This window comes from Callospermophilus lateralis, chromosome X (assembly GCF_048772815.1).
Source record: "Callospermophilus lateralis isolate mCalLat2 chromosome X, mCalLat2.hap1, whole genome shotgun sequence".
Lineage (NCBI taxonomy): Eukaryota > Metazoa > Chordata > Mammalia > Rodentia > Sciuridae > Callospermophilus > Callospermophilus lateralis.
Window position 1 is genome coordinate 95,836,810 of NC_135325.1, and position 12,755 is coordinate 95,849,564.

Sequence of the window (12,755 nt, forward strand, 5' to 3'; positions counted from 1 at the left end):
ATCTTTGAAACTCTAGGGTAATGACTTATGCCCTTACAGAGATAGTCTGGCATTCGAAGGACCTAAATAGCTTACAGACTAACCAGAACAATGAATTTTAGGGAATTTCTTACCACATTAACCATCTTTAAAGTTGGAAAATAATCTCTAATTTGTCCATCATCCCTTATGTCTGCAATGTAATTCTGCAGAGGAATTCTGTGTGTGTATTTCTACAGAAAGCACTTGCTATTTATTATCTAGTCTTTCATGAAAAGTCCAAAAGGGTTGTCTATTTAAAACCAGTATTTTCTCTTTTATTATTATTTTTCTAAGTTACAACGAAATTATTTTAAAATTTCACATCTGGGGTCCTGCATATATGTGAAATACTCAGGGTACAAAAATGAAAAAGAGATCTAAAAGATTGCTTATTAGAGGAGTTCCTTTCATTATTAAAAATAATTTTGTACGTAGTTTTCTCTAGTTATGTAAGAAAAATATCTTTGGTTTCTGTTTCTAGTTGTGGGTGGAAAACATTCTAGGATGGTCTGATCCAAGAACTAGCCATGATAATAACTTAATTTTTAAAACATTGTTTTCTTTCATAAATTACAGGGACCTACAACTTGGAGAAAAAGTCTTGTACTATCTCTTGAAGAATAAGAACATTCTGTATGTTGAAGCATTCTTTACACAGTCTTTGTAGGAGTAAATATGTTAGATCTGAATTTTTAAAAAGGATTTGCAGCAGAACCTCCTGGAGAATTTCTGTTGGAATGCATGATTCCTAGACCCAGGTGATCCCCTTCTAAGTCTGAGAGAGGATTTGAGGAATCAGCATTTTATTTATTTATTTTTTATTTGTTCTAATTAGTTATACATGACAGTAAAATATATCTTGACATATTGTACACAAATGGAGCACAACTCCTCTTTCCTCTGGCTATACATGATGCAGAGTCACTCTAGTAATGTATTCATACATGTATATAAGGTAATAATCTCTGTCTTATTCTACCATCATTCCCATCCTCACAGACCCACCCCTTCTTTCCCTCCCCTCTACATAAACCAAAGTTCCTTCATTCTACCCTACCCCCGCCACTTCACTATGAATCAGCATCTGCTTATCAGAGAAAACATTCAGATTTTTTTGGGAGGGGGATTGGCTTATTTCATTTAGCATGATATTCTCTATTTCTTTCCATTTACCTGCAAATGCCATAATTTTATTCTCTTTTAATGCTGAGTAATATTTTATTGTGTATATGTACCAGTTTCTTTATCCATTCATCTGTTGAAGGGCACCTAGGTTGGTTCTATAGTTAAGCTATTGTGAATTGTGCTGCTATAAACATTGATGTGACTGCATCACTGTAGTATGCTGATTTTAAGTCCTTTGGGTATAGACCAAGGTGTGGGATAGTTGGATCAAATGGTGGTTCCATTCCAGTTTTTCTGAGGAATCTCCATACTGCTTTCCATAGCAGTTGCGTCAATTTGCAGTCCCACCAGCCAATGTATGAGTGTACCTTTTCCCCCACATCCTCGCCAACACTTATTATTGCTTGTATTCTTGATAATTGCCATTCTGATTGGAGTGAGATGAAATCTTAGAGTAGTTTTGATTTGCATTTCTCTAATTGCTAGAGATGTTGAACATTTTTTCATATGTTGTTGATTTTTTAAAAATATTTATTTTATTTCTTAGTTTTAGGTGGACACAGTATCTTTATTTCACATGTATGTAATTCTGAGGATCGAACCTAGTGCCTCGTGCATGGTAGTCGAGCACTCTACCACTGAGCCACAATCCCAGCCCTGTTTGTTGATTGATTATATTTTTTCTTCTGTGAAGTGTCTGTTCAGTTCCTTATCCCATTGGGTTATTTGTTTTTTTGGTGTTAAGTTTTTTGAGTTCTTTATATATTCTGTAGATTAGTGGTCTATCTGAGGTGCATGTGGTAAAGATTTTTTTCCCATTCTGTAGACTCTCTCATCATGTTATTGTTTCCTTTGCTGAGAAAAAGCTTTTTAGTTTGAATTCATCCCATTTATTGAAGGAATCAGCATTTTAAATTACTACATGAGCTGAGGATATAGCTCAGTAGTAGAGAGCTTGTCTAGCATGCTGGAGGCCCAGGGTTCCATCCCCAGGACCAAAATTAACTAACTAAAAAAACTACAGATGGTTTTGAGATAGCAGACTAAGAGTTTGGGACTCTTTACTCTTCATTTGTTTTTTAAAAATTGTCTTTCTTTTCTGCAGAATGTTGGCACAGCTCCTATTATAGCTAATGATAGAAAGCCTGAGTCTGTGTCTTCTGCTCATTATTAAAAAAACAGTTCCCGGGCTGGGGATGCGGCTCAAGCAGTGATGTGCTCGCCTGGCATGCGTGGGGCGCTGGGTTCAATCCTCAGCACCACATAAAATAAAAATAAAGATGTTGTGTGCAACAAAAACTAAAAAATAAATATTAAAAAAATCTGTCTCTCTCTCTCTTAAAAAAAAAAACAATTCCTACACTAAAACATGTAAGGAGTGCATTTTGTCTACCTGCACTATGCTAGGTGCTAATGATCATTGAGGAAGTCATGCATAGAGGTGAAGTGGGAAATAAGATACCAGCAGCATAATTTATTGAAGGCACTTGAAGCCTCATTGTGGAGTAGGGCACTTAAAAAGCCATTGTGTTCTGGAATGTTGTTCTGGCAGCAATGGAAGGACACTAATAATGAAGGTCAGGGAGGTCAATCTGGAGAAGTTCATGAAATCTGAGGCAGTGAGGTCATGAATCAGGGTGTAGGCAATGAGAGTATCACAGAAGACAAGAATCCAAGATGCTTTGCAAGCAAAATTTGGTGATAGAATATAGGGAAATGAGAAACAAAGATGATTTCAAAGTATATAAAGAGCCTAGAGAGAATGAGCTTGGAGTGATGGAAATGGGAAGATAGGAAAAGGCAGTTTGGTGGGGAAGAGAGTACATGCTGTGTTGAACACTCACTGTGAGTTAAGAATAGAACACTTAGATGGGGCAGTTAGAATCTGGGACTACCTCTGTGGTGAGAGTCAGGAATAGGAATCTATATAATAGAAATTCTAGTGGAAGGATGGGAGTGACAAACTGAGGTTGAGTGGATGAGGGAGCCAGAAGTAGAGAAGAAGAAGCAGGCAGAGGGGACCCCAGGGGAACCATGGGTTTCAGCATATCAGCTTTTTTAAAAAAAATTTTAAATATTTATTTTCTAGTTGTAGATAGACACAACACCTTTCTTTCTTTCTTTATTATGTGGTGCCAAAGATCCAACCCAGGGCCTTGCACATGCCAGACAATCGCTCCACCGCAGAGCCACAACCCCAGCCTCAGCATATCAGCTTTTTAAGAAGCATAAAACTACTTCTCTTCCTGGCTTCAGAATATCTTCATTCATACAGAAGTTGACTCCTATAACTTTCATAGCTATTGACTATACTAATGTCTATCAAAGAATAGCCTTTTTTCTTAGGGCATGAAATGAGCCTTATTATAAAATAGAGTTTAAAAAAAACTATCTTGCCTTATTGCAAATATTGCTTTTCATAGACATCTCCTTCAATGTTTAAAAATTCTACTCATTATTTTGTTCAAAATAATGCAGAAGGTTTTCTCTTATCTTGTAGGCACAGCAGCCTGGGGAAAATTCTTCAATGTGAAAACATCTATAGAGAAGGTCAACACATTGGTTGTTCCTTTGATCTGACTAAAGTGAAGGATTCCAGTTCTGAACAACACAGTGTTCAAATAATGGTCAAAGATAATGCAGGAAAAATTAGGCCATCCTTCAATATAGTGCCTTTAGCTTCCCGTGGTAAGTTTTAGAAATCCACTATGACTATGGGTATGTTATATCTTTTGAACAATCAATTCAAATAATAAAAATAATGATAATTTTGGTTTTAAGATCTTCTTGAAATAAGAGACTACATTTATGTAGACCTTTCTTTGATAGATTCTTTTTGATGAAGCAAGTTTGGAAATTCTATTAATCAAGAGCTCATGTGCCAAATGCATTATTCTTGTTTACTTAGGCGTACACTGAAACTTAGAGCAATTGGTTGTAGAACCAATATTGGAACCCACGTTGTCTGAATCTAGGATCTTTTCTCTTCACTTATGAAACTTGAGAAGATGGTGCTCATATGATCATATAGTTTCAGAATAATCTTTCTTGGTTAGAAAAAGCTTAGATTGAGGGTGATAATATTAAGATTAATATTTAAAATTTTTTTTGATGCTGGGGGTTAAACCCAGGACTTCAGCATGCTAAGCAAATGTTCTACCACTGAACTATATTCCCAATCCAAGACTGGTCTTGAAGTTGCAAAAATATTTGACACTTTGTGTGGCACAGGCACTGATTAATCAGAACAACCAGGATAGCTGTGCCTGGGTGTACCAGCTGAGTGTTTGCCTATTAGAAAGACTTGAAAACAAAATATCTCGTTGAATTCCTAACTCCTGTACCTTGGATAGACATATACACCCTTTATAAGTATTTTCTTATCTATGACATGGTATATGTAGTCCCTTTTGACCGCAAAGAATTGTCATAAGGTTCTGATGATATAAGGTATATAAAATGTGTTTTGTGACTCTCTACAGCAAAATAGCATCCACATACTGATTAATTTGTTTCTGATACCCTAGCAGGGAGCTCTAAGTTGGCTAAATGGTATATGGATGATTCATAGGTAAGGAGCCATCATTTGACAAAGGGTCCCAAGCCTGTGAGCAGAGCACTACTTCCCACTCCTTCAGGTAGTCATGAGAGTAATTATAGCAGGGGACAAGGCAACCTAGTCTGCAGGCTATGGGAGTGAGGCTGGAGTAGTTTGACAAATAGAGTAGGCTAAAGTAAAACCCTCCTTTTTCTTTCCCCTCATTTGGTGGATTATATCCTAAATGGACTTTTTAAGGCTTATTTTACTGTTGTTCTTCCTGGAATTAATGGTGACATAAAGAAAATACTTTTCAGCCAGAAGATGACATCTACAAGTTGTTTTCTGTTAATTATCCATTATCTTCTGTGACTTGGTATTAATGAATTCCTGACTTCTACAAAAGTAAATTGACCTGGTTAATGCTTTATTTTTTAAAATTTTTTGCTACCAGTGATTGAACCTAGGAGCAATTAACCATTGAGCCACATCCTCAGCCTATTTTTATATTTTATATATTACTTAGAGACAGGTCTTGTTCTTTTTCTTTAGATACTTATCTTTCATTTGAATGTCTTAACATTGAAATATCAATGAAATATGGGCCTTACATTTGTCACTAGATGATAATGCTTAGGGTCTGGCTAAGTTGCTGAGGCTGGCTTTGACTCATGATCCTCCTGTCTCAGACTCCTGAGCTGCTGGGATTACAGGCATGCTCCATGGTGCCCAGCCCTGACTAATGATTTTTTAAAAAAAAAAACAAAACAACTTTATTTTTTATTGTAATCAGATAACATTAAATTTACTATCATAATCATTTTAAGTGTTTAGTTCAGTAGTGTTAAGTATATTCACATTGTTGTGCAACAGCTTTCTAGAACTTTTTCATCCTGCAAAACTGAAACTATGTCTATTAAACATTGATTTCCTTCCCCCAAGCCCTGAGCAACCACTTTTCTTCTATTTCTGTGAATTGACTACTTTAGATACCTCATGAATGGAATTATACAGTATATATCTTTTTGTGTTTAATTTATTTCACTTAGCATAATGTCCTCAAGATTCATCCATATTTTGGTTTGTGATGGAGACTAGGCTAATATTTTAACTGTGGTCCTTAATTGCATGAGCGAGTGACAGCTAGGAAAGACCCTTGTACCTGGAACTTTGTTGCCTGTGAGGTAGAAGCCTATTTGAATCTAAGCATTTTTCTTTATTCTATATGTTGTAACCATAAATTTTCCCTAATTATAACCTGACTATTTTCAAACCAGATGTAGGTCGGAGTTTGTGATATCTACCAGGCACCCCCCCCCCAAAAAAAAATTTCCTTAATTCTATTTTACTAGGCAGTTTTAAATAGACTTCCTCCATTAATTGTGGCTAATCAGAAATTGTGAAACTACAGATTTGATCATATAAAGTCATTAAGAGCATCACCCCTATTTTGATTTTACTTTGTGAACCTTCATTATCCAGATGTGTCCATAAATATATGTATATAATCAAATCAACTTTGGGAGCTAATTTACTTTCTTTTCACTTTCAGTGAAACCTGATCCTCCACATATTAAAAATCTCTTCTTCCAAAATGGTGCCTTATATGTGCAGTGGAAGAATCCACAGAATTTTTTTAGCTCATGCTTATCTTATGAAGTAGAAGTCAATAACAGCCAAACCGAGACACATGATATTTTCTACGTAAGTTTTTTTTTAGATGGTTCTTTTTCTTTGGATACATAGTTTTCATTTGAATGTCTTAATGTTGAAATATCAATGAAATGTAGGTCTTACAATTGTTACTAGATGATGAGGAGGATGAGAATACTGAAATTTCTTGTCTGAAATAGGGCGGGCATTGTGGAAAGTTGGAGGGTTTATGGTAGTATTGGCTGACAGGTTCAAGCTATTCATTGATTTATTTTGTTTGACAGATTTATATTAAGTGTTTACCATGTGCCAGGCACTTTTATGTACTAGTGATAAGGCAACAAACCTGAAAAACAGTTTTTTTTTCTTCATGAACGTTACATTTTAGAAAATAAGTATGTAAGTGAGCAAGCTAATTTCAGACCATGAGCGCTCCGAAGAAAATGATAAAGTGGGGTGATATAGTGTAGTGACTGGTTATATCTGAGGGTATATTAAATAGGGAAATTATCCAAAATAATGACCTTAGAAATGAAACCAGAATGCTGAGCAGGAACTAGCTATATGAAGATCTAGGGTTAGAGAGGGTTCCAAATACAAATCAGAAGCAAGAATGAGCTCGATGTATGAGAAGACAAAAAGGAGACTGGTGTGCCCAAAATATAGTAGGAAAAGATGTCAGAGCAGTAGGTAGAAATTAGGTGGCCTGCATATTTGGAAGCTCTGATAAGGCCATTCCATTTTCTTGGAGTTTGTGCAAAGAAAGTAGTCAGATTTGAGTAGTCAATATTTGTTGGATTATATATAGTTGTGTTGTTCAGAATCAAATGCAGTACATACTAATTCAAGATTTCTTTGGAACCTTGACCAGAATGTAGTATAACCTCAGGGCATTAGCCCCACTATTATATTTATGTAGAGTTCACAAAATAGGTCCTTATACATTTGTGCTTGAACCACAAACAAAGTGGGGGCTGGTTTGTTTCTTTGTTTATTAAATTGTAACTTTTGGCCCAGATTTAAAATCAGGCTACCCTATGAATGTATTTCCATAAGGTGGCACTCAAGACCACAGGGACTAACTATTACCACTCATTTGTTTGCTACCTGCCTAGGCCCTTTGTGCATTTGGGTTTTAGAAATTAGATGCAAAATGTTTCATACTGGTTTTTAAAGGAGCCCAGTATCTTTCACATGGGTAAATTCCTTGGTGCAATTGTTTTAGCTCATCATGGATCTTTCAAAATGCTTGCTAAAATAAGCCAGTGTTGACAGGCTGTAACTCCACAGGGAGTGACCAGGTCTGCAGCAGAATAGAATTCTGGGCATTTGCAAATGAAATCTGCTTGCTGAAATATAATCATTATTACTACCAGAACCCACGGTGATCTCATGAAATACCACAAAAGGCAAAAGCAGAGGGCTTGCACGTGGTGAGGAGTGTGATACACAGATTTACAGCAAAGCCATTTATCAGAAGGCTGAAATATTCTTGATTACTCCAACCTTTTACTGTGTGAAATCCTGAGACACATGCTACTTGTATTAACTCATTTTGTCCCCAATTATGTCCTGATATTTAAAACCTGATCACATGTATTCCTTTTCACTGAAAATATCAACTTTGTAGGAAGAAGTCAGATGGTGTCTGCTTTGTGCTGTTCTCGCTTCTAATAGTAGCTAACATGTACTGAACCGATCACTGTGTACTAGGTATATTAGTAAGTACTGTATCTGAATCATCTAGTTTAGACCTCACAATAACTCTAAGGATCTAGGTCCCATTATTTAGTCTTTATTTTATAAATGAGAAAACTTAATTATTCCTAAGATCATTTTTCTAGTAAGTGGTAGAATCAAGATTTAAGCAAAGATATAACTCCCAAGGTTGTATTCTTAACCACTGGAAACCATGTCAGTACTTCTTGTAATAGTAATAGATATCACTTATTAGGTATTAATAATGTGCCACAAAGATACTCTCCTGTGTTCTTTTTTTTTCCTTTTGGCAGTACTGGGGATTGAATTCAGGGCCTCATGCATGCTAGGCAAGTGCTCTACCACCGAGCCACATCCCCAACCTTCTATGTGCTTTTTCTATGGTAGTTTATAACAATCCATTAAATAGGTACTGTTTAATCTATGTAGTTTTGAGAAAGTAAGGCTCAGAGAGGCTTGGTAACTTGCTGCAGTCCACACAGCTAATAAGTCAGTAATTACTCAAAGGTTGGTTGGTCTCCATGTATTAAACTTTGACCAAGAATACTTAGTATACCACCATGTGCATAATCATTATTTAATGAAATCTTACTGAGTTAAATTACTTTTTTTCCACTAACTTCCAAACTAAAAAAAAAACACATATACTATGGACGCTATCTACCTAAGTTAGAACTATAGTCTCTTTAGAATTAGTTCTGTTTATATACTTGAGCTTGATAGTCTCTGTCCTAGCAGGTGTTCACCAGCTGCTTCCTCTCTAGAATGTCATCAGTTCTTTGTGTGCTCACTGATTTTGAGCTTCGCAGTTAGATTTTTTTTATAAGACCTAAGGGATTATTATTATTATTATTATTATTATTATTATTATTTGCCTGGTGTTACATTAAGAGGGGAAGTAAGCTGGAACATGAACTGGTACCATCACAAGAATATTCTGTAGTTAGAGGTAGCTCATGACACAATCATGAAATAAGGAACAACCTTTTTTTAAACCACCCCCTCCCTGCATCCCTGCAAACCATCTACTTGGTACTCTGTGCCCTCGATTTTCTCCTCTGAGAGGTATCTAATTAGCTGATAAACAATGCAAGGGAGTTTACATTTGGACAAGAGCTAAAGACTCTAATGCCCAGAATGATTTGCTGACTAGAATTTACATATTTGTGAGATGGTTAGGGGCAGAGGGACATCAGTCTACAACCTGATTCCTCAAGTGGCCACTTGTGATTCCCCAGCAGGCCTGTGGTTTTAAATGGCCAGTAATGGGACACGGTAACCCCTGAGCTTTTCCTTTACTCACTTGTATGAAATTTTGAAAAGATTGTCCTTCATCATTCCATTGGACTTTCAGCTCTTCATACATGTTGACATGAACCACTTAGTGAATGACACTGAATGGCTCAAATTAATGACTATGTGTTCTGGTCTTTGTTCCATGTTTAAAAATCTCTTTGAGGGCTGTGGCTGTAGCTCAGTGTTTTGTAAAGTGCCAGCCTCACAAGGGTGAGGCACTGAGTTCAATCCTCAGCACCACATAAAAATAAAAATATTTTGTCCATCTACAACTAAAAAAAATTTAGGAAAATATCTCATGTCTTAAAAAAAATAAAAAAATAAAAATCTGTTTGATAGAAGTTGGTTAACCTAAGCAACAGAATTTTATGCATTGGGGCTAGGGATGTGGCTCAAGCAGTAGCGCGCTCGCCTGGCATGTGGGCCGCCCGGGTTTGAGCCTCAGCACCACATACAAACAAAGATGTTGTGTCCACCAAAAACTAAAAAGAAAAAAAAATATATTGAAAAAAAAGCATTTCATGCATTGAGTTTTCAGTCCACTTTTAAAAAACTTACATTGAATGAACTATTTTCTTTATATCAGCTAGTAAGTGACTTACTTATGTGGAAGAGAATTGTACATCAAACTTTCTTTTCTTCTACCTAGTTTTTTTTTTTTTTTTGTATCTTATATTCTCAATAAGGGAAACTAATGTCTCTCAAAGTTTTTTATTTGGCTGAGGGTATAGCTCAGTGGTAGAACACTTGCCTAGCATGTGCAAGGCCCTGAGTTCCATCCCCAGCACCCAACAAACACACAAAAAAACCAACTTTTTAATTGATGTATAATACACTATAGAAAAATTACACAAACTATTAACATACAGCTCAATGATTTTTCATAAATGATTTTCACAAAATGATTTTTCACCCATGTAATCAGCCCCACAAAACCTCCTCATGACCCCTCTCATTGCTACTCTCCCAAAGAGCAACTACTATCCTGACTGCTAATTCCATAGATTTGATTTGTTGCTACTTTAAATACTTTCTATAAATGGAATCATACCGAATGTACTTTTTTGTGTGTCTGCCTTCTTTCACTCAGCATTCATTATGTTTATGAGCTTCTCCAGCATTGTTTCCCATAATTGTGGATGAGTCATTCCCATTCTGCGCATTCCATTTTATGAATATACCACTTTTATTTATCTGTTCTCTCATTGATTTGGATAGTTTCCCATGAGCATTTGCCTACTTGTCTCTTGGTGCACATGTGCATACATTTCTGTTGTGTATAGGCATATATGGGTCCTAAGGTTACATCTGATTGTCTGTAGTAGATAATAATAGTTTTCCCAAATCATTGTGCCAATTTACTTTATTAAGCAGAAATTGAGAATCCTAGATGCTTAGGCAACTTCTACTTGGTATAATGTAGTAGGTGCGTGTTATGTTAACTGTGGATTCAGTTTGCATTTCTCTGATCACCAATTCAGTTGAGCAGTTTTTCATGTTTATTGGTAGTTTACATATCCTCTTGCGCAGTGCTTGTTCAAGTCTTTTGCCAGCTTTTCTATTGAGTTGCATTTTTTTCTTACTAATTTATTGAGAAAAAACTTTATGTAAGTCCTTTGGAAACTTCAAGTATGTTTTCCCCCTCTATGCATTGCCTGTTTATTTCCCAAATAGGGTATCATTTGATAAATGAAAGTTTTTAATTTTAATATAGGTCACTTTATAAAAACTTACTACTTATGATTAATGTGGGGGTTTTTGGTGATGTTAAGAAATCTTTCACTGTTTCAAGGTTATGAAAATAGTCTGTTGCTCATCTAAAAGCTTATTATATTTATGTGTTCACTTATTTTAGTTTGCATATTAGATCCGCAATTTATTTGTTGTTTAGCTTTTTGCAGGGTATATGGGCATTAAACCAAGGGTACTTTATCAATGAGCTACATCCCCAGCCTTTTTTTTTTCATTTTTTATTGGTGTTTTATAGTTGTACGTATTGATTTTATTTTAAGAAAGGGTCTTGCTAAGTTGCTCCTCTCTAAGTTACTGAGGCTGGCCTTGAACTGGTGATCTCAGTCTTCTGAGACATTGGGATTACAGGCACATGCCACTGTGCCTAGAAAATATTTGTAATATTTTCTGAAAAATATTTGCAATTAATCTTGCAAATAGTGTGAGGTAGGGATTAAGATTCTTTGTTTCCTACATAGATATGTAATTGGCCCAACACTACATTTTAAAAGGCCAAACTTTTTTCAGTATATCTGATCCTCTTTTAATGGAAGATAAGAGAAGCTTGTAAGAAATGACTAAAAGATATAAAATGTGTTATTAAACATTGGAAATTCACTTTTTTATTTTTCAAGGTTGAAGAGGACAAATGTCAGAATTTAGAATTTCAGAGAAACATGGAGGTCAGTAGATTCAACTTGAGTTATTTGGGCTTAGACTCCCATATTATCGGGGGTGGGGCAAGCTTAGCACAGCAGAACTTTGAACTGATTTGGGAAAAACAAACTACTTTGTTCTGTGGGTTATTGCCAGTTTTCTTTTTCAGGACACAAATCAGATAATTTGAGTTGCAATCCAAGTCTTAATCATATACAGAATTTGGCAGATAATTATATTATGATTCAATAGCAGAGGCAGAATAAACTGGTAAATTTATTAAAAAATAAATTCTTTGTGTATTTTTATTTTATATCTAAGGATACAATTTGTTTCATGGTTCCTGGTGTTCTTCCTGATACTTTTTACACAGTCAGAATAAGAGTCAAAACAAATAAGTTATGCTATGAAGATGATAAACTTTGGAGTAATTGGAGTCAAGCAATGAGTATAGGTAAGAGAACAGAATTTAATTATAATTTAAACATTGATGTGTGGGAACTAAGGTGAAGCAGGAAGAATATTGGGGAAAGGAAATATCATGCTTTAATTTTTGGGGGGTATTAGGGATTGAATTCAGAGGTGTTTAATTACTGAGCCCCATCCCCAGCCCTTTTCATTTTTATTTTGTGACAGGGTCTTGCTAAGTTTCTGAGGCTAGATTTGAACTCACAATCCTCCTGCCTCAGCCTCCCAAGCCACTGGGATTACAGGCATGTGCCACCACACCCGGTTGTCATGTTTTCTTGATGTACGCCAAAGTGTACTTAAAAATGAAATTTATCTTCTCTGTAATTACTGTCAAATCACCCAGGGTTAATTGACAATAAAAACCTCTTTGTAAAACCACAACCCAAATGGTGTTATCCTTATCTCTGTCCCATTTCCAGTTTTTATTAATAATCTGAACAAAGGCATAGAAGGCAGAGACGATCAAATCTTCAGGATTTACCATGTTAGAGGACTGTCCTATATACTGGTTGACAGAATTAGGAGAGGTGACATGACCTAATGG

At 35.7% G+C, this 12,755-nt stretch overlaps 1 protein-coding gene across 1 annotated transcript in view; it reads left to right on the forward strand.

The window, feature by feature from the left end:
• Window positions 1–12,755, forward strand: part of Il13ra1 (interleukin 13 receptor subunit alpha 1) — a 58,990-nt gene that overhangs the window by 25,235 nt on the left and 21,000 nt on the right. Inside the window, exons 5-8 of the mRNA XM_077106352.1 lie at window positions 3,647–3,834; window positions 6,237–6,388; window positions 11,719–11,766; window positions 12,062–12,194. Of these exons, the coding sequence (XP_076962467.1) occupies window positions 3,647–3,834; window positions 6,237–6,388; window positions 11,719–11,766; window positions 12,062–12,194 (521 nt within the window). The remainder of the gene's footprint in view (window positions 1–3,646; window positions 3,835–6,236; window positions 6,389–11,718; window positions 11,767–12,061; window positions 12,195–12,755) is intronic.